The 25,624-nt window shown below is 41.2% G+C and overlaps 1 protein-coding gene across 2 annotated transcripts in view; it reads right to left on the reverse strand.

Moving 5' to 3' along the window:
- Nucleotides 1-21,136, reverse strand: part of CEMIP2 (cell migration inducing hyaluronidase 2) — a 75,406-nt gene extending 54,270 nt beyond the window's left edge. Inside the window, exons 1-2 of one of the 2 annotated variants that reach the window (XM_061132661.1) lie at nucleotides 20,883-21,136; nucleotides 3,535-3,877 (exon numbers count right to left, since the gene is read on the reverse strand). In XM_061132661.1, coding sequence (XP_060988644.1) covers nucleotides 3,535-3,865 — 331 coding nt within the window. In that variant the 5' untranslated portion in view covers nucleotides 3,866-3,877; nucleotides 20,883-21,136. Of the gene's footprint in view, nucleotides 1-3,534; nucleotides 3,878-20,644; nucleotides 20,811-20,882 lie in introns of those variants that run through there. The other variant, XM_061132662.1, reaches the window with a different exon arrangement.
- Between the last annotated feature and the right edge of the window lie 4,488 nt (nucleotides 21,137-25,624).

A 25,624-nucleotide genomic window follows, 5' to 3' on the forward strand; every position in this document is an offset into this window, starting at 1 on the left:
TCTTCCTCTGGAGCCTGCCTCCCATCTCTTACCCTATCCCACTCCTCTAGATTGTCACAGAGTCCTGGTTTGAGTTTCCTGAATCATACAACAAATTCCCACTGGCTATTTTACATATGTTAGTGTATATGTTTCCATGCTACTCTCTCCATTATCACACCAATTTTGACCAATTAATGACCAAGTAGTTATTGAGGACCAATTTGTCCACTCTGGACTAAACAGTGTAAAATTCATAAAGTTTATAATATATAAAATTTAGAATGAGCTCACAGCCCTTAGAGTATATAATCTAGTTTTGTATGAAATAATACTGAAAAATATGGTAGTTTCTTTGATGCAAAAAAGCTCAGAGAAAGGAGAGGTGGCGCTAGAGTAACTGAGACAGCTTCAACGGAGCAGACCTAGACCCCCAAAGAGTGGACAGAATTTAAATGAGAGGAGCATGAAGGGGAGATATGAATATTAGCGATGCAAACATCCCTTATGGTCCAAGTCCATTCGGTTGCTCATTTAGAATAGCCAGATGTCGCCTACATTTAAACTAAGCAAAGATTAGAAAGGCCAGGATACACTTGTATGAAGTGGAAGGTATATACTACAGGATAATGTGAGAAAAAGTAGAGATACTGCGTACATCATGAAGATACAGTTTTTTATAGGAAGTAAATTATGATTCCTCATTTTGAACTTGCACACCACTAATGCAAACATCTATTTCTAAGCATTCATGCTGGTTTATGCTCTCTCTTTGAAGTGATAGTAACCACTACCATTAAAATTAGTCCTACTAGGTAAGACCTTGGCAATTACTTCATGGAATTAATTTTTGTCCTAGCAGCTTCATGATCATTGATATTTAATTCTGATAAATCAATGATCATCACTAATATGCTAAGAATAGTCAAACTTTTCTTTCTATCAAAGAAACAAGAAATGTCTTGAATTCATTCTGACTTAATATTGAGGATTTCTTGAGCTTTTCTTGTACCTCCCTCTCTACCCATAAAACATTTAACTGGAATTCTCCATGATATCACAAACAAATGTAGGTCCAAAGAAACAAGCATTCGACCCAGTTAGAGAAGAAAATCCAGAAGGAATCTAAAAAAGATCTAAAACCTACTATAATAATTATATAATTCCTCTTAATTGTTTATAATTATTTCCTAGGGAAGCATGCTTCACTAAAAAGTTTTTATCACCCAAAATTCTAATCTGTTTTTTTCCAGTAAAGTACATTTAATGAGAAAACATGTAGTCTGCAGAAAGCATCAAAAAATAGGTTAGCCAGCCCCACCTTCGTGGCTACCCACTTGAGTAGTGGGATCCATTATTAAAGTTATGTAACAGCAGTAACCACAGTAAGGCTGATTCTGAAATATTTTAGCATACCAGGTCTTTCCACTGATATTCTGTCCTTTACTGCCAAAATGTGAAACTAAAAAATGTTGATTCAAGGAACCACATCACCAATTCACTGTCTTAGCTGCAATATGAAAATGTCAATGAAAGCCACAGATATAGGCTCTGATTTTCCATAATCTAGCATCCATTTACTGCAGATTGCTTGGAAAGAATGAATCAACAGCAGTGAACTTGGTTACTTCTCTGGAGAAAAGAGGAGAGAAAGTCAATGGTATGTGCAACAAAAAGCAATGTTGCAAGTTCTTTATGTGGTCCACTGGCTTGGCCAACAAAAATGTTGACAGACACCTCAACATCACTCTGTCACACAGAATGAAGTATAAGTCAGAAAGAGAAAAACATATTTTATACTAACACAAAACATAAAATCTAAAAATGGCATAGATGAACTTATTTGCAAAGCAGAAATAGAGACATACCAAGGAAGGAAGGTAGGGTGGGATGGACTGGGAGATTGGGATTGACCTACATAATTACTATGTATAAAATAGATAACTAATGAGAAACAGCTGTATAGGACAAGGAGCTCTACTTAAAGCTCTATGGTGACCTAATGGGAAGGAAATCCAAGGAAGAGGGGATACGTGTATACGTATGGCTGATTCACTTTGCTGTATAGCAGAAACTAACACATTATAAAGCAACTACACTCCAATTAAAAAAAAACAAAACAAACACATATACATTTTTAAATAAGTCAAATGAACATCTCTCTTACTTCAGGTCTACTTTTTTACAAGTATTGACATTATCTCCCCCTAAACCTTAAAGTCTCTAAGACCCCTAAATCACCCATGAAAACTAAATAGACTAATGTTTCCAAGTCTTATAACCAGTAAGTGAAAGTGTGTTAGGGACTCAGTCATGTTCAACTCTTTGCAACCCCATGGGCTGGATCCCGCCAAGATCCTCTGGCCATGGAATTCTCCAGGCAAGAATGCTGGAGTGGGTAGCCATTCACTTCTCCAGGGGATCTTCCCAACCCAGGGATCAAACCCAGATCTCCTGCACTGCAAGCAGATTCTTCACCATCTGATTCATTCCAGGGATGCCTATAACCAGTAAAATACTTCTCAAATGTTATATCCATTTAAGAAGGCACTAATTCAACAAAAATCTGTTGCAGATGATAAAATAATGCAGACCAATATGGTGCTAATCCTGGTGGCCTAGTCTGCTTTCTCCACAGCTTTGAGCCCTTTGATTTTTAGAGAGGGATGGGGTGCATTATGAGGCCAGTCTTCATTGGTACTGGGGTTTCCCAGGTGGCTCATAGGCGAAGAATTTGCCTGCCAATGAAGAAGATGCTGGAGATGCAGGTTCGATCCCTGGGTTGGGAAGATCCCCTGAAGGAGGAAATGTCAACCCACTCCAGTATTCTTGCCTGGGAAATCTCATAGACAGAGTAACCTGGCAGGCTACAGTCCATAGAGGTGTAAAGAGTCAGGCATGACTAAACACACAAACATTTTAGCAGTGCTATACTGAGGCTGACTGACAATATCATTCAAAGTACTGCTATGTCACCAACTCGAAAAGCAAAAACCATTTAAGAAATTAAGATCCTCCTAAATGAAGTTTAACTATGAAAACAAGTGTATCACAACTTATACCTACTAATGGATATTTTCCTTTAAGGATACACATTATTACTCAAAAATACTGGGAGCTTCTCTTTTGGAACTGTCCCCTCAACTGGTTTCAAATGGCAGAACACAAATCCTATCGCTTTTTTCCCCCAATTAAATATACTTTATCACTGCATTTAGTAATTCTTATTACTAAAAACTTGTGGCAATCTGAAAATCACACCTACTACAAAAGATAAAATTGTGCAGCCACAAGATTTCAGTAAAGACTCTTAAAATTACCATTTTGAAAAGAAATGTTCCAAGGAGGTCTGTGAGCCCTGGGGCCAAGTGGCAAATGGAAAGGAAGAGCAATCTTTTATCATTTTCAATGGATTCCTTTAACAATTGCTCTCATTCATAAGAAGTTATAGCCCCTATTATCTAATTATATAGCGAGAGCCAAGTTAAGATAACAAAAGATTTTTCAGAATTTATTCTATTTCCTTCCCTTCTTTCTTCTCTTATATGTACTCACCATCTGGAGCATATTTTGAGGATATTCCTAAAATGACTGCAAGTGCAACAAAAAATGAAAAACTAGTAATAGCAAAGCAAATGAAAGTATTTTTGTGCCTCTTCTGCTTTCGGCGCTCTCTCTGGACTTGCTGTTCCTCAGATGAAAAAGCAAAGCTGGCCTGGGCTTCCTGTCGGATGGAGGTAAATTTGGCTGAAGCTTGGCTCTTTGGAGGAGGAGGGGGACGCAGTGGGACAACCTTCCCTGGAACATAGCCAGATGAACGATGGCTGTTTCCATTCTGAGGTTGCAGGAAAGCAGGGGAGTGTCCCCTGGAATTAGTGGCATGCATGATACACTGTCACTGTGAAAAGAAACAAACAAAACAAAATTTAGGCTCAGAAATGTGAGAACTGTAATGCCTTTTTTTTAGTGTGGTAAAATATATATAACATGAAACTTACCATTTTAACCATTTATAAATGTATAATCCAGTGACATTAAGCACATTCACAATGTTGTACAATCATCACAATCATCTATTTCCAGGGCATTTTCATCATCCCAAACAGAAACTCCGTACCCATGAAGCAAAAACATTTCCCTCCTTCTCCCCAGTCACCACTGTAATAACTTTTTTGAAAATATCATCAGCTTACATCTTGATATATTAAACTGTGTCAACAATCACCTTCAGTGATCCACTCCTAATGCCACTGCTTCTCCACCCTACACACTATAATCACTTGATAACTTAATGCCCAATGCCGCACCCCAAAAATTGTCAGGAGGCAAGCAACTGCATCTTTTAAATGATACAGTGATTCAAATGGGCATCTTGGTTGAGAACCACTGTTGCAGGGCAGCTTTCCTCAACTGTGCGTAAGATTCCCAAGGGAAGCTTGTTAAGTAGGTAGATTCCTAGGTTTTCCACCCCACTCATTCTGGCTCAGTGGGTGGAAAGAGGGCCCTGGAGTTTATATTTTTAAAATGTACCTCGGTGACACTGAATCAGGTGTTCACCCGTGAGTATAATTACTGTAAAGCTCTTCAAATTGAAGTTAAAGTCCATCTGTCATATGAGGACCACAAGGTGGTCCTAACAAGTTCCAACAGGCAAGCATACATGTTTCAGTTCAGTTCAGTTCAGTCACTCAGCCGTGTGCAACTCTTCACGACCTCATGGACTGCAGCATGCCAGGCTTCCCTGTCCATCACCAACTCCTGGAATTTGCTCAAACTCATGTCCATTGAGTCGATGATGCCATCCTACCATCTCATCCTCTGTCACCCCCTTCTCCTCCTGCCTTCAATCTTTCCCACCATCACAGTCTTTTCAAACGAGTCAGTTCTTTGCATCAGGTGGCCAAAGTAACGGAGTTTCAGCTTCAGCATCAATCCTTCCAATGAATACTCAGGATTGATTTCCTTTAGGATGGACTGGTTGGATCTCCTTGCAGTCCAAGGGACTCTCAAGAGTCTTCTCCAACACCACAGTTCAAAAGCATCAATTCTTCGGTGCTCACATCCATACATGACTACTGGAAAAACCAAAGCTTTGACCAGACAGACATTTGTTGGCAAAGTAATGTCTCTGCTTTTTAATATGCTGTCTAGGTTGGTCATAATTTTTCTTCCAAGGAGCAAGTGTCTTTTAATTTCATGGCTGCAGTAACCATCTGCAGTGATTTTGGAGCCAAAGGAAACAAAGTCTGTCACTGTTTCCATTGTTTCCCCATCTATTCGCCATGAAGTGATGGGACCAGATATCATGATCTTCCTGAATGTTGAGTTTTAAGTCAGTTTTTTCACTCTCCTCTTTCATCTTTATCGAGAGGCTCTTTAGTTCCTCTTCACTTTCTGCTATAAGGGTGGTGTCATCTGCATATCTGAGGTTATTGATATTTCTCCCTGCAATCTTGATTCCAGCTTGTGCTTCACCCAGCCCAGCATTTCACATGATGTACACAGAATAGAAGTTAAATAAGTAGGGTGACAATATACAGCCTTGACATATTCCTTTCCCAATTTGGAACCAGTCCATTGTTTCATGTTCCATTCTAACTATTACTTCTTGAGCTGCATACACATTTCTCAGGAGGCAGGCAAGGTGGTCTGGTATTCCCATCTCTTGAAGAATTTTCCATAGTTTGTTGTGATCTACACAGTCAAAGGCTTTAGCATAGTCAATGAAGCAGAGGTTTTTCTGGAATTCACTTGCTTTTTCTATGATCCAGTGGATGGTGGCAACTTGATCTCTCATTCCCCTGCCTTTTCTAAATCCAGCTTGGACATTTGGAGGTTCACGGTTCACTGCTGAAGCCTGGCTTGGAGAATTTTGAGCATTATTTTGCTAGTGTGTGAGATGAGTACAATTGTGCAGTAGTTTAAGCATTCTTTGGCATTGTCTTTCTTTGAGAATGAGATGAAAACTGACCTTTTCCAGTCCTATGGCCACTGCTGAGTTTTCCAAATTTGCTGGCATACTGAATGCAGCACTTTCACAGCATCATCTTTTAGGATTTGGAGTAGCTCTGCTGGAATTCCATCACCTCCACTAGTTTTGTTCATAGTGATGCCTCCTAAGGCCCACTTGACTTTACACTGCAGGATGTCTGGCTCTAGGTGAGTGATCACACCTACAGTTATCTTGGTATCACTAGAGTTATCACACCTAGTTATCTTGGTAATATAACTTATTTTTAATCATGCTATCACTTAATAGACTGTGAATTCATTTAATGAGAAAGTCTATACTATCTTTTTAAATACTGAAATTTTGTTTTAAAAAATAGCAGGCATTCAAATATCATGTTTAAGATGGTTTTAAAAAATAGCTAACATTGCTAGAGCACTTACTACCTGGTACTGTTCTAAACACCTTACATGTGTTAACTCATCTAACACATTTAATGCAACAAATCTATGAGTAGGTACCATTATCCCCATTTTACACACCAGAAAACTGAGGATTAGAAAAGTTAATTAGCTAGTTTACAGAGAACCAGGACTTGAACCCAAGAATGTTGACTAACCATTACACTAAGGTGTCTTCCAAAACACTTGAGAGACAGTAATTTCAAAGAATTAATTCTGCAAGGGTATAACGAGAACTGTGTTGAGTCTGAAAGGGTACTTTAATATTCTCAGAACTTCTTCATGCAGAAGTTTACCAGACTGTATATGATTCTTTCTAATCTAAGAGAATCTGACACAAACACAAAACGGCAGTCCTTTTTACTTTCTATATTCTTTATATTAAGCACTTAGTTTTTGAATAAAAGAATAAGTTTTAAATGAAACCTGACTCCAATTTTGTCAAATGAAAGAGAAGGGGGCTAGGAGGGAGAAAAAGAGAAAGAATGGAAGAAGGGAAGGAGGGATAAAAGGGAAAGAAGCATTGTCATTTAATGTTCTTACTGCAACAGCTGTGGATAAATAAGAACCATGATGTTCACTACTTCCCCTCCTTAACAACTGTAGCATCTCAGAGTCACCTGACTTCATTCAATACTCTTACAATTAATCCCCCTCATCTCCTGCCAAAACAACAAAAAAGGGTACCTTTAAACTGCTCTAAACTACAGCAAATCCACTAAACACAAAATGTGACCAATTAAAGAAGCCACAAATAAGTGTTCCCAGGACCCAAACGACCTGGAAATTAATGGGGACAGAAAGGGAATCTAATCAGGAATTGATGCTGATTTTACAGAGGGCAAAGAACATTCTGAGAGTCAGTGTGTCTGTCAAAAGCACTTGGTTTGTGGAGTTTGATTTCTGAACAAAAGTAATTATTTAGATGAAGCTTAAGCTCCATAACAAAGGGAAAACAACATGATTCAAGGTGCTATTGAAGAAACTGCTGCATGTGCCAAGCAGCAGAACAAAATAATGGATACATCCTGCTGGAACAAATGAGAGAGTATGACAAAGACCCCTTTATGATCATCTATTAACAAAGAAAGGACTCAACTAGATATTCTTGAGTGCCAGGCTCACCAGGGTGAGAGGGGAATCAGACTATAATCTCCTCTGAAAGGGAGTGGGAATCTTTTATTTGAAGCTGCAATCATCTGAAACTTCATTGTTTCAGGGTGAGAAAGGCTATTATTACTTAACAGGCTGGAGGCCCCTTTTGTAGGAGATAATGTCTCCAGATGTACCCATAACAACAACAACAACAAAGGCAGTGAGAGGCTCAATGAAATCACCATCCCACTTGGAAAAATTTTTGTGAATGTGAATGTGAAGAATTCACAAAATGGTATCCTAACATGAAATTTCACATGGTGTCAGTCACAAACTGACAAGATCAATAAATCAAAAATAATCATGATGTGTTTTCCCCATAAATCTCCAAAACAATATATATTTTTTCTATATATTCTGAGCCCATTAGCTCTATTTTACTGAAAAACATGAAAATACATAGTAATAAATACAATCATTATTTTCCTAAATAATAAATTATTGCAACTATATTTAAGAGTAAATTTACAAGAAAATAATCATATTCTATGCAGATTATCCTCTCTATTATGATTTTAGAATATATAAGACAAATACATTGCTTTAGGATTTCACTTTACATTTACAAGTTTAGTTTAGGAGTGGTATTATAAATTAATTACTTTAAAATATATTAAAAAATAAAATAAATTAATTGCTAGTTATAGATTTCAATAATTCATGGGAAAAAATGACATTTCACTCATTCAATAAACAATTGTGAGCTCTTGCTGTCATTAGAGAATTGTGGTAGGAACTATGGGTGATAAAGACAAAAGATATACAGCATCCCCAAGAAATGCAATTCCTAAATTCAATTTTATTTATTTACTTTTAAAAATTATTCCAAGTATTTATTTTAAGAGTATTTGTACAAGTGAAATAGTATAAAATTTTAAACAATGTTATACATAGAGTCCTAAATCCAATTTTTAAATCACTTGCTTGAAGGAAGAGTGAAATTGACCAAGGAAATATTGTAAAATACTGTGAGAGGTATACTCAGGCTGTTCAGTCCGTAAGGTTGTTGTCTTTGGTTGCATTCGTTTAAGTATGGGGTCCCCAAAACAAAGAAGAGACCTAATAGAGGAAAGAGGATGAAGAGTTTCCCCCAGTCTTTCAAGCTTTATTCAAAGTGAGCATTAGGTGTCATTTTAAAATTTTTACTACAGACTGAAGTTTCTACTTAATACACTGTTCATTTGTTTATACCACCTGTCATTTTTAAAAGGACTGTACTTCTAGTGGAAAGCACACAGAATACAGAAGGAACACACCAAGATTTTAAGAGTTATTATAGACAGTGCTAAACCTCTAAATGCAGACAATCCATAGTGAGTGATAATCCAAGTCATTCATACCAAATTTGTAAATACACTCTAAAAAGGTTTTGGGGCATAATTTTTGGTATTTAGATGTTCCTTGGAAGAATTATCTTGTGAGTATTTATTTCCTGGACGATTAAAAAACTTAGTAGCCCAAAAAGCTTGGTAATAATTAATTAAAAATAAAATCACGCAATTAAAAATCGGCACAGGGGATTTAGGCAAAATTTAAAGTAGATAATGAAAGAAATTATTAAAAATATGAAAAAAATCATATCAACTTAAAAATTTGTAAACGCTGAGAAAAAAGGGAAGCATTTTAAAACCTAGTACTTCTGTCAAATTCTCAGTTGCCCTCACACACACACATACACACAAATCTTAAAAATTTGCTATTATTTTAAATAAAATTCCTCTCTTGTACAAAAAGTATACCCTCAAACAGAAATTGTGGGAGGGGCTTATGCAGTTGGTAAGAGCATTCAATTAATTTATTTAGTTATAAGTTAAAATAATCTCAGAAAGTAATTAATTTATTCTGAAATTTCAATAACATTAAAGGAGATCATAGTTTTGGGTTTATATGATTTATTAAAAAGGTCCATGATGTTAAGAAAACTGAAATATTCCCCTATAAAATTTTCAAACATTGTGCTATTTCATCCATGACACCTTCTCAGGATGCCACAATAAGCTCCCTGCCTGTTCTTCCCGGTACTCTGTTTAAAACTCTTGTTGAATCACCTTGCTTTCTATCTTACGTTTCAATTGATATAACTACATATCCCTCTCCTGCAGTTGACCAGAAGCCTCTTAAGAGCAGGTACAACATCTTACTCTTCTTGGCATTCTCATGGGAGCTTACACACAGTAGAGACTCAAGTGCTTACTGAACTTAGAACTTAAAAGTTGTCCCCTCTCTCTCTCTCTCTCTCTCTCTCTCTCTCTCACACACACACTTATACACATACACACATACACACAGATTGGAATTTCCCATCGACTCCTTTTTCAACATCCTTGAGGCTCTAGGAAATCTGTCTAATCTCTGTATTAGTTGCCCTAATTTAGAGAAAGCTGAAAACATTTCAAGCAAAAAAGTCAGCACATTAATTTTTGTAAAATGCAACCCTAATATGCAACCCAGTGTGTGACTAAAAGGTATTATTAACAAATGCAAATAGTAATTCTAAAGATAAAGAGCACCAAACTATCTAGACAAGCTCAAACTTTCACAATATTTTGTAAATTTTAACCACACACTATAAAATGCAGTAGGTACTTAGGAAAAAGGAAACGTTCCATTTCACTTTATATTGTTATGCTGACAGCAAGCAAAGCTTTTATCAGAGGAAAAATCTTCTCAATACAGAGATAGCAGCAATTAATTGAAAACTCCTTTAAAAAGGTTGAGTTTTCATTTTCTTTCTACTGCTGAGCTGTTAATACAGAAGACCAATTGCCTACCACAAGTGCTCATCACTCAGTGGTTGAGTACACTTGCCCCATAGTTAGCAAAATCATCCAGCCCCTCCAACCCAACGCTGAGAGCGACCGAAAGCCCACTGCTATGCCATACATATTGGCCCCATCATATGTGCATGTGCGCTAAGTCGCTTGGGTCATCTGACTCTGGGAACCTTATGGACTGTAGCCCACCAGGCTCCTCTGTCCATGGGATTCTCCAGACAAGAATGCTGCAGTGGGTTGCCACGCCCTCCTCCAAGTGATCTTCGCCACCCCCCCCACCCCCCCGCCCCACCCCCAGGGATCAAACAGGAGTCTCTTAAGTCTCCTGCATTGGCAGGTGTGTTCTTAATCACTAGCACCACCTGGGAAGCGCTTAGCCCCAACATACTCAACTCCTAATGAAAATGCAGCACTTTTGACTGATTTAAGCTCTCTTAAATCCTGCCTACACTTGATATGAAAGCTTATTTTTGAATGGAAAATTCAGGCTTGTAGGAACAGTCGAGAAGCTGGCATGATCTCCTCAAGCATATCTTTCTTGGAGTAAGGACATAACTGGTGAAACAGTATCCAAGCTAAAGGTCAGTTTTACAAGTGTGTCTACTTTCCAACAGTTTCAGTACAACTGGCCAAAACCTGGTTAAGGAAACTTTTCCTTTTATTAATATCTTAGTACGTCTTTGTAACATATTGACTGATATGCTCAGTCACAGCAAAAAGTAAAAGAAAAACATGCCAGGAAAAAGAGGTGTTCATAAATTATCATGAAAACAAATGATAACTTTGTTTATAATTACTAGTAATGACGGGGAATGACCCTGATAGTGGAAAAGAAGAAGAGGGCGACAGAAGATGAGATGGCTGGATAGCATCACCGATGCAATGGACATGAACTTGGGCAAACTCCCAGAGATGGGGAGGGACAGGGAGGCCTGGCGTCCTGCAGTCCATGGGGTCGCAGAGAGTTGGACACGACTGGGCGACTGAACAACAACAAATCATGACCTAATAAAATTCTTAACTGTCTTCTAATGGCTTTGAGCTTTCGATTAATAGTGCTAACTTCCAATCTCCTATTTATAGGAAAAGGACAAAAAAGAATAATATCAAGGTGATTTTCAGGTTTGGGCTTTGTGTGGGAGAAGTAGGATATTTCATCTAGTTTTGTTTTAGATTCAGGTTATGTCACTGATAAACAATGAGCTCAATAGCTCAATCATACAAAAACTATTCAGTAAGAAACAAACTTTGCAAAGCTGACTTTCAGGATCTTTAATTTCACATACTGTCAAATATTTAAGTGTTATCAATATTCTCGTACAAAGATTTTCAAATGCAAAGAATAAAGCAAAGAGAGTTTCAGAAGGGGGAATTCTCTTCTACATACTTTAGCAGAATATACTTTATTTCATAGTCTATTATCAGAGCACACAAGATAAAATATACTTTTCTACAGCAAACACTGCAAAGGAATTCAGCATAAATGCTAGGTCTATTCCTACAACTATTTGAGAGAAAATAGACAGAAGTTGGGAAAAAATTAAGTTCACTTTCATTCAGAGATCTGCTTGGTTTTATGTAAGCAGAATACATACAGTTCTAAAAGAACTGAATACCCTGAGATGTCCAAACAGAACAGTGCCTTCACTCTGTCACATTCACATTCTGCCTTACTGCCCAGCACTTGTCACAGCCCTTCTGTCTTTTTCCTTCAACTCCCAAAAGCAGGATGAGTCACTATCACCCGGTACATTCCCAAGAAACAAGACACTGTGCAGTTAGTTTACCTGCACTGGTTCCTGTTCATTTTGCTAATTACCCAAATCAATGTTCAGAAGTAGAAGGGGAATGCACTAAACCTAATGATGAACAGCTTCCTATGAAGTGAAAGGATAAGGGGCTGAGGCTCTTTAATCCTATTCTTTCTCCACTTGGTCAATACAAACACATATGATGAATGATATACTCAAAAGTTAAGCTACTATTATGTATAAATATCAATAGACTCTTACCTTCTAGTTTGGCATCCTATATTGCTCACATCTCTCCCCTCAAAGGGAAATAACTCTCTTAATATACACTAACTCTATTAAACAATACAGAGAAATCATATGGAATATTTCAAATGTATAGTCCTAAAAAGACTAAATTTACTTTAAAAAATGTTTTGCCACTAAGCGTTTGCATTGGAATAATTATTACTTAAAGTTAGAAGACGTTTTTTTCCCTGCGTAGAAATTTACTTTTCATTTAACCTATACTCTCTTTGTCAGAAAACTGTAGTCAGGAAACAGTAAATCCCTGGCAAAGAAAAATTAACTACAAATACCAAGAGTTTGCTTACATGGAAAACAAGAAAACAATACATGCTTATGGGGCCTGAACTTAAGGATTTCCAATTAGCTAATTAGTTACAATTGTACTGAAATGTCCATATCCTTGGCAAATTCTATTGGAATCTCTTGTTAAAATATGGATCTCTCAAAACAAAGAGTATTTATACTATCTAATGCCCAAAGTAAACCCAGTGAACACTTTCCCACTCTAAAGCTAAGTTGAGTGAGTGACCTTTAAGAAATAGTTTAATTCATTATTTCACTCCTCTCATTTATGCAAAACATAGGAGGCAGATGTCTGATTTGTCTGCCACCAAATATACTCATTAATCCTGTCTTTTTTCAAATCTGTTAGCCTATCCATGAAAAGCAAGCTTGACCCTAAAGCCAAGATGGCTGATAGAGTGAAAAGGCTGGAGAACGTTATCCCAGGAAACAAAAGAGAAGCAAAGGGAGCAAAAAATACAGATTTACATACTAAGGCGGAAGAAAGGGTGACAACTGAGGAATAGCGAACATTCCTCGCCTAATCAAAAATAAAATTAAAAAAAAAAAAGCAAAGTACGTAGGCCTCTGGTTGGAAGTAAAAAAAGAAAAAACTAAAGGATAAAACTAGAGGATGACTATTTTTCAACTTGGAAAATTGAAGACAGAATGAGAGGGTCATTTTACCTACCAGTCCTCCGCTCCTCACTTCTGTCTCCTTTCTTCTGCTTATTATTTCTCAGATTCCTCCTTCTCCTTAATTCTTTCTCCTGAAAAGCTGTTCTCTTTTCTTCTCCTCCCTCTCAAGTCTTTAGACCATCCCCCTTCACTCTTGTGGAGACTCCCAACCTGCTGACAGTGAAGGATGGCCGTGCAGAGGCACACAATGGCAGGCGCAGGCATGTCATCAGCCTTGCAGCTGGCCTTTGAAAGAAAGAACCAAAGCCTAAGCCTGACCCGAGGGAGGCCGATTTAATTAAGATCACAGCAAAGGACAGAGCTGCCTGTGGGCTGCAGGGACGAAGCTTTACGATGCTCTTCCAGAAGCAAATTCAAGAAAGTCGTGGTGGTAGAATGTTGAAAGGTGGGAAAAAAGAAAAGACAATAGAGATGTGTTTGATAAATAAGCATAACTGTACCAAAAGTTTATAATCCAGTGACATACAGACATCAAAATGCAATGACAGTAGGAAACATGTAACAAGTATGTTTTGACATGCCTTTCAAACTAAGAAATATTCCAGATGAATAATGCGATGACCAGACTGAAGTGATCCAGGCTATTCAATTCAGCAACAAAGCAAATTTTCTATTAATGATAGGGCTAGGACCATAATCCAAATGTGTAATCTTTTTACCTATACAACATAGTCTATTTTTAACACAGTATATCTAGGAGAAAAGCCTTATCAAACAGAGAATGTGTACAGACTTGGGCATCACTTATGAGACAAAGGTTTTGTGAAGGTTAGGACCCAGTAATACAAAAAACATACATAACTCTACCTTAAAGGAGCTCATAGTCTAGTGTTGGAGGTGGGGGTGGGGGCGAAGGAGCTCAAAGTCTAGTGTTGGAGGTGGGTGTTGGGGCTGACACAGGTAAACAAGTAATAACAATACACATTGAGGCAAAGACACTGGGCTGGTGTGTCTAAAGAGGTGATAGCCTGGTTTTATTTAACTCCAAACTTACCCAAATGTATACCATCAGACTACTACTAATAGCTTCCTTTGTATGTGTGAACTAAAATTTACCACTAAATTTTGCCCCTAAAATGACAACACTTTGTCCAGCAATAACCAATATAGGGAGAAAACAACGAACTCATGAGGTCTTTCGTATTCTCTGAAAGGCTGGCTGGTGGGTATCATCCACGGGTGAGTTTCTGGCCAAAATATTAATACAAAAGAATTACAGCCCCTGTCCTCCTAGGGCTTGTGAAAACTATAGGGACCATATTACACCTCCTCCACAGTCTCTTTGACATTTGAATTCAAGAGTATCAGAGAGTCAAAAGGTAGGACCTCCACTGAACGAGCAATTACTCAGAACTAGAGCAGAGATTGGACTCTGCATGGCTGAACAGGGACAGACTACAGCCAGCAGAAGAAGGCAAACAAAAAAAAAAAAAAAGAAGAAGAAGGCAAACAGGGGCTGAGTGATGAGCTCACATGCCACAAACAAGAAATACTTTAGGCTAGAAGAAATACTTTAAAGCTAAGGCCAAGCTCAGATGACATGGCAACCAGGCAGCTGGGGAAGGTTATCCAAGAACTGACCATATATTGTCAAGGGTGGCCATATCGTAAGGACAGACAGTGTCTAAATCAGCAGGCACTTGGGAAAACAGCAACTAACATCCATCGAAAGATGTCATTAATCATGCAGAGAAGACGATTCACCTCTCATTTGGCCTTTTCACCTATATCTTCATACACAGCCCTCTCTCTGCCTAGCAAACTGCTAGATTCTCAGCATTACTGGCACTTCATTGTATGACATTGGATGGTTAGGGGATGGCTGTGACTAAGCACCAATTAAACAATTAAAGCCATACCTTTGCACTAATGAAATATAATATTTTTTAAATCTTCATATGTGTATGTTCAGTTGTGTCTGACTCTTTGTGGCCCCATGGACTGTAGCCCACCAGGCTTCTCTGTCCATGGGATTCTCCAGGCAGGAATACTTGCCATGCATGCCCTCCTCCAGGGGGTCCTCCCAATCCAGAGATAGGTCTCTTGCATTGCAGGCAGATTGTTTACCATTGAGCCACGGGGGAAGCAAAAATGATGTTATATGTGCGGGTTTTTTTTTTTTTTAAGCCACATTTTTTTTAATGACTCATTTTTTTCATTCCTTCTGAAACAGGAATCAGGCATTTATTTGTCCTTATGCTACACTTAATTTTTCCAATCCCTAAAATATTAAAATGAATTTTCTAACTTTGTTGTGTGTTTAAAAAAGAAAAGCTCATTTATTCTTCAGGAAAATGAGTCGCTATAAACAGAGACCATTATGATAAGAGAAGGCTTCCAGTCTTATGTTACTAACCAGTAATTAGGCAAGAGCCCCCAAATCAATAATAATTTTATTCTTCAGAGACACTTAGTATTCAGACATGACTAGGACATCTAGTTTGTGGAGAATACGCATATGTTCTAATAGTTACATCAAACTCAGAGTCAATGAGGACAATTCTTTTCTTGGTTGCTCCATATGGATTGTCTCAAACTGCAACCTTTTCAGGCAACAACAATGTTCCTTCCAGTCACACTTCTAAATGCAATGTTAAAGTCAAGAAGAGCCTGGCGGGCTACAGTCCACGAGGCCGCAAAGAGTGGGACATGACTGAGCGGGTAAGCAAAGCAAAGCTAAGATCACCACAAGCTCTCCTAGGCAAACTTTTCATAATATAAAATCTCATCAAATTCTGCCAAGGTTTCATTTATAGTCCAAATGAAGATGAAGCACTGATAAAATAAATGTAAAAGATTAATCACGTATCATCATGTAATGAAAAGAAATATCTTGTTATAAGCCTGATTAGTCTAATAATAATTTCAGAGCAGATTTACCTACTAGATCAAAGGATTCATTTGTTGGGAGATAGGGATTCTATGTTTCAGGTCATACACAGCTTCGAGTCTGTTTCACTTTTTGTAAAGAGACATTTTAATAAAGACCCTATGCCTCATACATCTCTGTATCATTCACAGCAACTTGCCAGTGCCTTGTACATCTTAGGAATGTAATCAGATATTTGCTGAACATAGTTTCTAACAAGCAGCATTAAAGTCTTCTCAAAGCAAGTACAAGGAAAACAAAAGAACACGCAAACCTATTTCTAACATGTTTTTATCATATGATTCAAACACAAATCTGAATAATGTTCCCAGGAACTTGCTTCTTTTTAAAAATGTGCACTTCAACAATACTTTAAGCTGGTATACTATTTATGGAAAATGCAAGTAAAGTTAACATTACTTTTACACTTAGTTCCTTATTTGACAAATTTATTACAAGTAGCTTCACCCTCTCTGTGCACCATACCACATCTAGATTCTCACAAATGAAACAGAAAGTATAGTGTCTGCCTTCAACTTGGGTGCAATGGGTTTCTAAGCCCAAATGCAAGTTATTTCACTATTAAAACATTAAAATAACTAAGTTCTAACAAAACCAAACAGGAGCATATTAGAGTATATTGGAGAAAAAGAAAAAATGCTGGCTGAAAATAGGGACAAAGGGGTTCTTGTCCCCACTCAGCCATTAATTTACTACATGACCTTACCTAATTAGTTAGCCTCTATGGGTCTCAACTTCCTCATTTTAATATTATTTTTGAAGCCCATTAAACTGCATGTCAAGACTCAGCATGTAACTGTCCTGAAAACTGATTTATAGTCATGCCACCCTCCCCCCTAAAAAGTCACATGTAACATGGCAGTTTTAAATATCTGAGTATGGATTTCTATCAAAGGCAATTTATTAAAATGTCAGATGAGCTTAAGTCTATTTCAAGTGGAGAATTAAGGCACATGTATTAAAGCAAGTACTGTTTACAGATTCAAGTTTCACCTAGACAGCAGCTGTTGCTATTGAGAGCACAGCCTTTCTTTAACAGGGTAGTTGAAAATTATACCTCTTTACAAATGGAGAAAACTATTAAGGGTGATTTTCATGGTCTCAGAAACACAGATGCATAGCTTTTTGTTAGGATCAAGAAAAGCAGAAGAACAAGCCTGGCTTGGGAGGCAGGAAGGAGAGCACGGAAGCTACAGTACACATCCAGACAAGCCCCTCTCATTTGATGTACTGTGCTAGACAGCGTATACGTCTAATTAGTGTTCACAACCCAAACGCAATGAAAAGATTTCCTAGGGCTGAGATGAAGATGGTGGGAACAAGTGAGCTTCACCATATGACAACAGCTGAAGACTTACACTCAAGATGGGATCCAGATCCCTCAGGAAAGGGCCAATAAAATAGACATCTGTGACTGAGACCAATTACACTAAGATATAAACTGGCTCTATTTACAGCTGTTACAAAAAGAGCATATTTTTAACGTACCAAATAGCACTGGAGCGACTGAACTGAACTGACTGATATGGTACTTTATCATATATATATAGCAAATTAAATCAAAGTTAATCCTCAAAGAATTCCATAAAGTCATTTTACAGATGAAGAAACAATTATGTGAAGAATCAGGGGATTTGGCTGATAAGCAAACGGTCAACTGTCAGAGCCTTGTTTTCAACTCAGTTCTGACTTCAAGTCCTGCAATCTTTATATTTCAAAATGGTACTCTAACATCAGTTTCCAGCCCCTACTATTTTGTCTGATTTGGCAAATTTTATTTTTTCACTAAATTGCTTCCCCCTCCCATTCCAGATTGGATCCTCCTCTGGGTTCCTAAAGCATTCTATGCATGATTCTCCACTTACTGGGCCTTCTAATTGTTCACTTCCTTTTGCCCCTGAATAGACTCATTTCTTCAATAGCAGAGATTGTTTTATCTTTCTTTATAGATGGAGGCCACCACAGACTATCTTTGCTCCTCGTAACCTCTCAAATTTCAACCATTTCATCCAACTCCCTCTCTCTACCAAAAAGAATACTCGGCCAAAAGAGTGGGCAATCAGATTGCTTCCAGACAGCCTGACACACAATAGGTGGTTAACAATTGTTAGCTGAAGGGATGGTGGGTGGTGGATGGTGGATGATGTAATACTTGTAAATATTTTACAGCACTTTACAAGGTATGCATTTACATACAGCATCTCCTGTGAGTCTAAAACTGTTAATTTGATAATGAAAATTTAAGTTTTCTTACCCAACATCTGGTTCATCATTCTCAATTGCAGAAACCTGCCCAGAGGCACCTAGCTAGAAGTAGTAACTTTTCAACTTCAGAAATTGCCCACAAGCCTACCTCACTCTCTTGCTTTGCTTCCTTTTCATTTCAAACATAGCTGTTTGAGAACAGGCTCGATTATGTCTATTGGAACATGAATAAGGTGTTGTCCTGTTCTTATTTCCTGTTGTGAAACCTGAGACTTTTGAAAATTTGAAGGGTTGGTTATCAGCCAGATCAAGAAAAGAGACTTTACTCAGACAATTAGCTGTGACAAAGGAAATCTAAACAAGTACCATGTAAGAATTTATTGATTCAAATTTCCTGTCCACATACACAGTGCCCAGTGCTCAGCCTGCCTGCTCATTCACAGACTGTTAAAGAGAAACAGGTGATGACTCAGAATTCACTTTTAACATTACTTTCCTGGACCTCTAAACACATTCAGGTAAAACAGCATCAAGGGGACTGAACTGAAAAAACTAAAAGACTTTAAGTTACACACACACACACACACACACACACACACCCTGCAGCACAGACAGGCAAAAAGTTGAGAGGTGTGTGCACACACACACACACACACACACACACACACACACACACCCTGCAGCACAGACAGGCAAAAAGTTGAGAGGTGTGCGCGCGCACACACACACACACACACACACACACACACACACACACACACACCCTGCAGCACAGACAGGCAAAAAGTTGAGAGGTGTGATTTTATTGCAAAGGATAAAGCACCAGAAGGCACTACCCAACATTTACTAAGAAAATGAGTGAGTGAGTGAAAGTCGCTCAGTTGTGTCTGACTCTTTGCGACCCCATGGACTATAAAGTCCACGGAATTCTCCAGGCCAGAATACTGGAGTGGGTAGCCTTTCTCTTCTCCAGGGGATCTTCCCAACCCAGGGACTGAACCCAGGTCTCCCGCATTACAGGTGGATTCTTTACCAGCTGAGCCACAAGGGAAGCCCTTACTAAGGGAAGCCCATACTAAGCAGAAGTGCACTATCTTCTATTTCGCCCAGAAATGCAAACTCTTTTGGAACTTTGAGTAGCTAATCAAAGACACAACCAAAGTGTGATGCCTGACCAATTCTGAAATAGCAAGCTTCCTTCAAGGGTCAAACAAACATTAATAGCTCCATTCTAGCCAACCAAAGAACCATAAATCTAATATCTTAAATGTATTGGTTTTAAAAACAGAGACGTTTCCAACAGGTAAGCAGGCTGTTTTGAGGATTCAGTCCTCCCTCAGCTCAGGTGAAACTTCCCTTCATCCCCCTTCCTCTGAATCATTCTCACTTTGTTCTGGGAAGAGCTACAGAAGGTGGCATCTGCACACTCTCAACACATGAAATTATGCAATATCACATCACAATCACACTTAAAGAAGGGGAGTGAATACAAACCAGTGAGTGGCTCCTGTGCAGAATGAAAGTTCTTAAAATTATGAAGCACTCTATTCGTAACCCCTAGTGCTGATGAAAGGAGACATATATCAAAGTCTGTTTTCCTAACCTAATGCGGAGAATTTAAGTGAGTGGCTTCCACTCCACGGGAACTCTGGTGACACAAATCAACCCTCAGCAGAGAGCATCCAGGGACGTCAGAACCTTAATTTTATTGCAAGGAGTGTAGCAATCAGCATTAACCAGCACTCAGGGGTCCTCGCAGAACCAGACCCCCTTCTTTTGCCAAGACCTCCCAACTTTGCAGAGGAAAGCTAGAAGTGGAGGAGCCAGTGCTAAGCCTTTCCCCAGCTTTAAAGAAAGCTGCACGGAGATCTTAAAGAGTCGCCCCACCATAACTAACAGAAACTGGGGTGGGGGACAATGGGGGTGGGAACCAACCCAACGGGAATAGAGACAAAGATCACCCCAAACGAGTACGCGCGCGCGCACTGAAGCCGAAAGTCTGCAATGCACATTCCACCAGCCTTTCACCGTAGTCGGCTTCCTGTGGGGTTTATTCCCCCAAACCAGCCCTCTCCAAAAAGTTTAAGGCTGTTCACACCGACTTTCAAAGGTCCATTGTTTCCTTCCCCGTAAAAGTAATGAAAAGAGAGAGGCAGAGAAAGAAATCAAGACTCGGTTCCCAAAGACCCTTTCTTATGGAGAGGACTTACTCTGGGGAGCCTTGTTACTCCTAATCCAAAGAGGGGAGAGGCGGTGCGCGGGGGCAGGGCGGGAGGGTGCTGTTGGGGGGCGGGAGGATGTTTGCCGCTTCAAACAGAAAGGCCCAGATGCGACTCCTGGGAGCCAGGAAGGACCGGAGGACCCCCGTCCGCGTCCTGGCAGTGGCCCCCAGCGCGGAGCAAGGGAGACCGGGCAGGAGAGGGGGCTGGTGACCCAGCTGCTTCTTACCTTCCCCTCCCCCGCTTAGCGCTGGCTAATTCAGGTGCCTACACAGCAGTCCAAAGAGACTGGGCAGAGCTCCTGGCGTCCCCAGGTCCGGATCTTCCCTCCATGGCCAGGGAGCCCCTCCAGCCCCGGAGCCCGCCGCCGCCGCCGCTGCTGCTGCTTTTACGCAACTGGCAGCCGCAGCCTCTGCCTGGAGGTGAAATACTCTCCTCCCGGGAGTGACGCGCACTTCCCTCCGCCTCCGCCTCCGCCTCCTCCAGTCCCGAGCCTCCGGGGCAAGGGCCTCGGCTCGCTCTCTCCAGCTCAGCCGCTCCGCTTTCGCCGTCCCTTCCCCTTCGGGAGGAAGAGGAGGAGAATCGTGGCTCGGGCCGCAGCGTCCCCGCGACAACAGGGAGAAGGCGGCCGCTCGGGGGCAGAGCGGGGTCCCGGGAGTCGGGCTCGCCCCTGGTCGGCGGGCGCCGCGGCTCGCTCAAGTCGCGCTCAGCCTCCGTCGGCCAGACAAGCAGCCCGGCTCTGCGGGGCAGAAGGCTACGGATTGGGCGCGCGGGCGGGCTAGACGAAGAAGGCGGGGGGAGAGGAGGAGCCTGCGGCCGGGGGAGGTGGCGGCCGCGCAGGGCTCCGCCCGCTGTTCCAGCTTCGCTCCAGCTGCGGACACAGCACTTAGCGCCTCTCGCCGCGGCGCCCAGAACAGCGCCTGACCGCCCGGTTGCCGGAGCAGCCCTTCCAACCAGCGCCCCCCGCTGCGGCACGCATCACCTCCAGGGTTAAGCCTAACCTGAGCCCCCATCGCCTCTCAGCTGAGCTTGACTCTGCACCTCCATCACATCCCCATTGAGCCTGACAACGGCACCCCGACACTCCCAGCTGAACCCGACACTTAGCCACCCATCACTCCACGGCTGACCTGGACATTTTACCCCTATCACCTTCCGACTAAGCCTGACTTTGCGCCGCAGCCTCTCAAGGCTGAACCGAACAGGCTCCTTCATCGCTCCTGGCTGAGCCGAACTGCGCCTAGCATCCCCGAAGGGACTTCGCAACTCCCGAAAATTTTCTGTGCGCTCCGCCACTGCACCAAGGCTGCCCCCACCTGGCCAATCACTGGCGCTGGTTTCTTAGCCTTTTCGGGAGAACTCAGGACCGCTCCTCCGGCGGCAGAGAGTGATCTCGGCATCCAGCTCAGTATAAATATACCTATGTCTCCCCCACTTCCCTTGCCTGCACCACTCTGGAGCGGCTGTCGCTTGCGGGAGTGGCGCTGAAAACCACTCCCTGGCCCACCCCAACGCTGTACCTTTCTTATGGACACCCATAACAAGGCTGGGATACCCTGAGGCCACCACACCTGGGGCTGCTTCCGGCGAGGAAAGCCTTGGCTCCCGCTGAGGGCGTGGCCAGCGCTTGATCACTCTGACCCATGAGGTCCCGGGCTAAAGACAGCAGTAGGACTGCCAAATCCAGGCTGTCGTCATCCGCCACTTAATTCGGAACTGGAAGTTTTCCCTCTAGGGAACTCTTTCAGTGGATACTGTACAGATAGGACTGTTCGGTTTTCAGGCTTGCCTTTTTTTTCCTCCGCCCTTTTAATAAAAACTCAGTCATGTAGCTATGACACATCCAGCAGGCGGGAAAGGGAATTCCCTGTTTCGAGGGTTTGGGTTCAGGACTTTGTTGGAATTAATCTTTCTAAATTTTGGCTGATAAAATTCCCGAGAGGCACTGAAAGTTTTGGATTCCGGGACCGAGCACCACCCACTGAATTAGAGGTGCCGGGAATGTGCAAGTTTGAGAAAAAGTGCTAGAGGGCATCCTGGAATTAAACAAAACCTTGTAAAGACCTCTGTAAAATAGCAACACGGTCTAATGCTGAGGCCTTAAAGAAACCACCCAACTTTGATGGCCACGGTCCTTTCTGTCAGAGAGAAAGTCAAAGTCGCTCAGTCCTGTCCGACTCCCTGGAGTGGGTAGCCGTTCCCTTCTCCAGAGGATCTTCCCAAGCCAGGAATTGAATCCAGGTCTCCCACATTGCAGGAAGATTCTTTACCAGCTGAGCCACCAAGGAAGCCAGAGGGAGGAAGGTTCTTAAAATAAGGCAGATGTTTTCCAAGGACAAACTGGGGTAACAAATGACAATTTTAGTTGTCTATGGTTTTTCCAGTGTATGGATGTGAGAGTTGGACTATAAAGAAAGCTGAGCGCCAAAGAATTGATGCTTTTGAACTGTTGTGTTGGAGAAGACTCTTGAGAATCCCTTGGACTACAAGAAGATCCAACCAGTCCATCCTATAGGAAATCAGTCCTGAATATTCATTGGAAGGACTGATGCTGAAGCTGAAACTCCAATACTTTGGGCACCTGATGCAAAGAACTGACTCATTTGAAAAGATCCTGATGCTGGGAAAGATTGAAGGTGGGAGGAGTAGGGGAAAAACAGAGGATGCGATGGTTGGATAGCATCACCGACTTGATGAACATGAATTTGAGTAAACTCTGGGAGTTGGTGATGGACCGGGAAGCCTGGCATGCTGCAGTCCATGGGGGTTGCAAAGAGTCGGACATGACTGAGCGACATAATTGAACTCAAAGGTAAAATGTCCAGAACCATGCCTTGTAAAGACAGGACAGGATCTGTATCACCCTGTGTGGTAGGCTAAAAAATGGTCCCCCAAAAATATCAGATTCTAATTATTAGAACCTGGCGATGTCCCCTTATATAGAAACAGAGTCTATACACATTAAGGATCGTGAGTTAAAGAGATTATCCTGGGTTTTCAGGGTAAGCCCTAGCTGCAATCACATGTATTCTTACAAAAGGAAGGCAGAGAGGAAAAGGCAATGTTGACCAGGAAGGCAGGGATTGGAGTGATGCAGTCAAGGAATGCCAGCAGTAACCAGAAGCTGGAAGAGACAAGGAAAGATTCTCCTCTGGAGCCTCCAGAGGGATAGCGGTCCTGCTCTCACCTTGATTTCAGACTTCTGGCCTCCAGGAGCCTCAGAGAATAAACTTCTGTTGTCTTAAGCCCCCACATTTGTAGTAATATGTTACAGCAGCCATAGGGAACAAATATAGCCAGTGCCGACTTTACATTAAAATGCCCATTTTCTGAATCTTTATTATGTGCCGAGTACTTTGTTTGAAGTTGGGACAGCTCATATAATCCTCCCAATTTTAAAGAAGAAGATACTGAGACTCAAAGTTTAAGGAGCCTGCCAAGTTCACATAGCAGGAGCCTATTGGAATAAAGCCAGCCAACAACTCAAAAATCAAAAATAGTCATTAAGAGTTTACATAAACTATTGTAATGAAAGCTTTGGTTTTAAAGAGATCTTATTTCTATAACCTATGTGTGCATGCACGCTCAGTTGCTCAGTCGTGTCCAATTCTTTGCGACACTATGGACCATAAACCACCAGACTCCTCTGTCCATGGTATTCTCCAGGCAAGAATACTGGAATGGGTTACCATGCCCTCCTCCGGGGGATCTTCCAGATCCAGGGAGCGAACCCACATCTCTTACATCTCTCCTGCAATTGCAGGCAGGTTCTTTACCACTAGCATCACCTGGGAAGCCCCTCTATAACCTATATATATTGCCAAAACCAAAGAAAATGGATGTTGACAGTAGGGGAGGCTGTGCATGTGAAAGGAAGGCAAAGGCTATAGGGGGACTCAAGGCATTTTCTGCTTTGTGTTGTGAGCCAAATGCTGCTCTAAATAAACTCAATTAACAAAAACAAAAAAGCGGGGGGAGCAGGTTAAATCTTTGTGTAACCTATTTTTGAGAATTTTATTAACTTTTGTTCTTGGATATTTATCTGAAATATGAAAAAAGCAAAGGTCCTTAAAAAAACAAAGGATGGTTTTGAAACTAATGCGAAAGGACGTTACAAAGGAGACAAAACAAAGTGAGGGGTCACAGAATGGATTTGATGTTATCACCGATTGGGTCCCCAGGGAAGCAGGCTCTGTGACAGAGGGGCAACACGGTCATGAAAGAATGCCCATGGGGTTGACACCTGTGGAGGGTGGAACAGGAAGCAGGATGGAACAGAAGGAGAAGTGGAGCGTCAACGTAAACACAACAGGCTCAGCAGACCTCCCTGTGAGGCCCTGCAGCTAGCCTGACTCATAGGAGGTATTGGACCTACATGGCTGGAGCTTTATAGAGCCTTCTGAATTAGTCATTGGATCTGGTACATCCTGGGGAATAGCATGACCTCGAGAAGGTGACTCAGTAGCTGGGGCAGTCCCTCAAAGGGCCGGTGGACAGCACTCAGAGCTCAACAGCATGTCCTCCCTTGACGGCAGATCTGGCTGGTGAACTCCATGTCACCCACTCACACGACGGTGACACCCTCATTCTCACCATTGTGCTCTCCTTCCCATGTGAGGAGGAAAAGCCCCAGGATGAGTGGGATGATGCTCATCCAATATTTTTTGATTCCTGGTGGTGGCAGTGCTCACAGTCACGAGGAAGGATAGCACACTGGCTAAGACTTGGAGCCCTGCAGTCAGATTGTCTGGGTTAGAAGCAGGGTGCATAGCTCAACTGAACACGATGCCTCTGTGCCTCAGTTTCTTTATTTAAAAACGGGAATAGACAGAGGATGACACAGTTGGATGGCATCACCAACTCAATGGACATGAGCATGGGCAAACTCCAGGAGATAGTGAAGGACAGGGAAGCCTGGCATGCTGCAGTCCACAGGGTCGCAGTGAGTGGGACGTGACTTAGTGACTGAAC

The sequence above is a fragment of the Dama dama genome, chromosome 29 (assembly GCF_033118175.1).
Source record: "Dama dama isolate Ldn47 chromosome 29, ASM3311817v1, whole genome shotgun sequence".
NCBI lineage: Eukaryota > Metazoa > Chordata > Mammalia > Artiodactyla > Cervidae > Dama > Dama dama.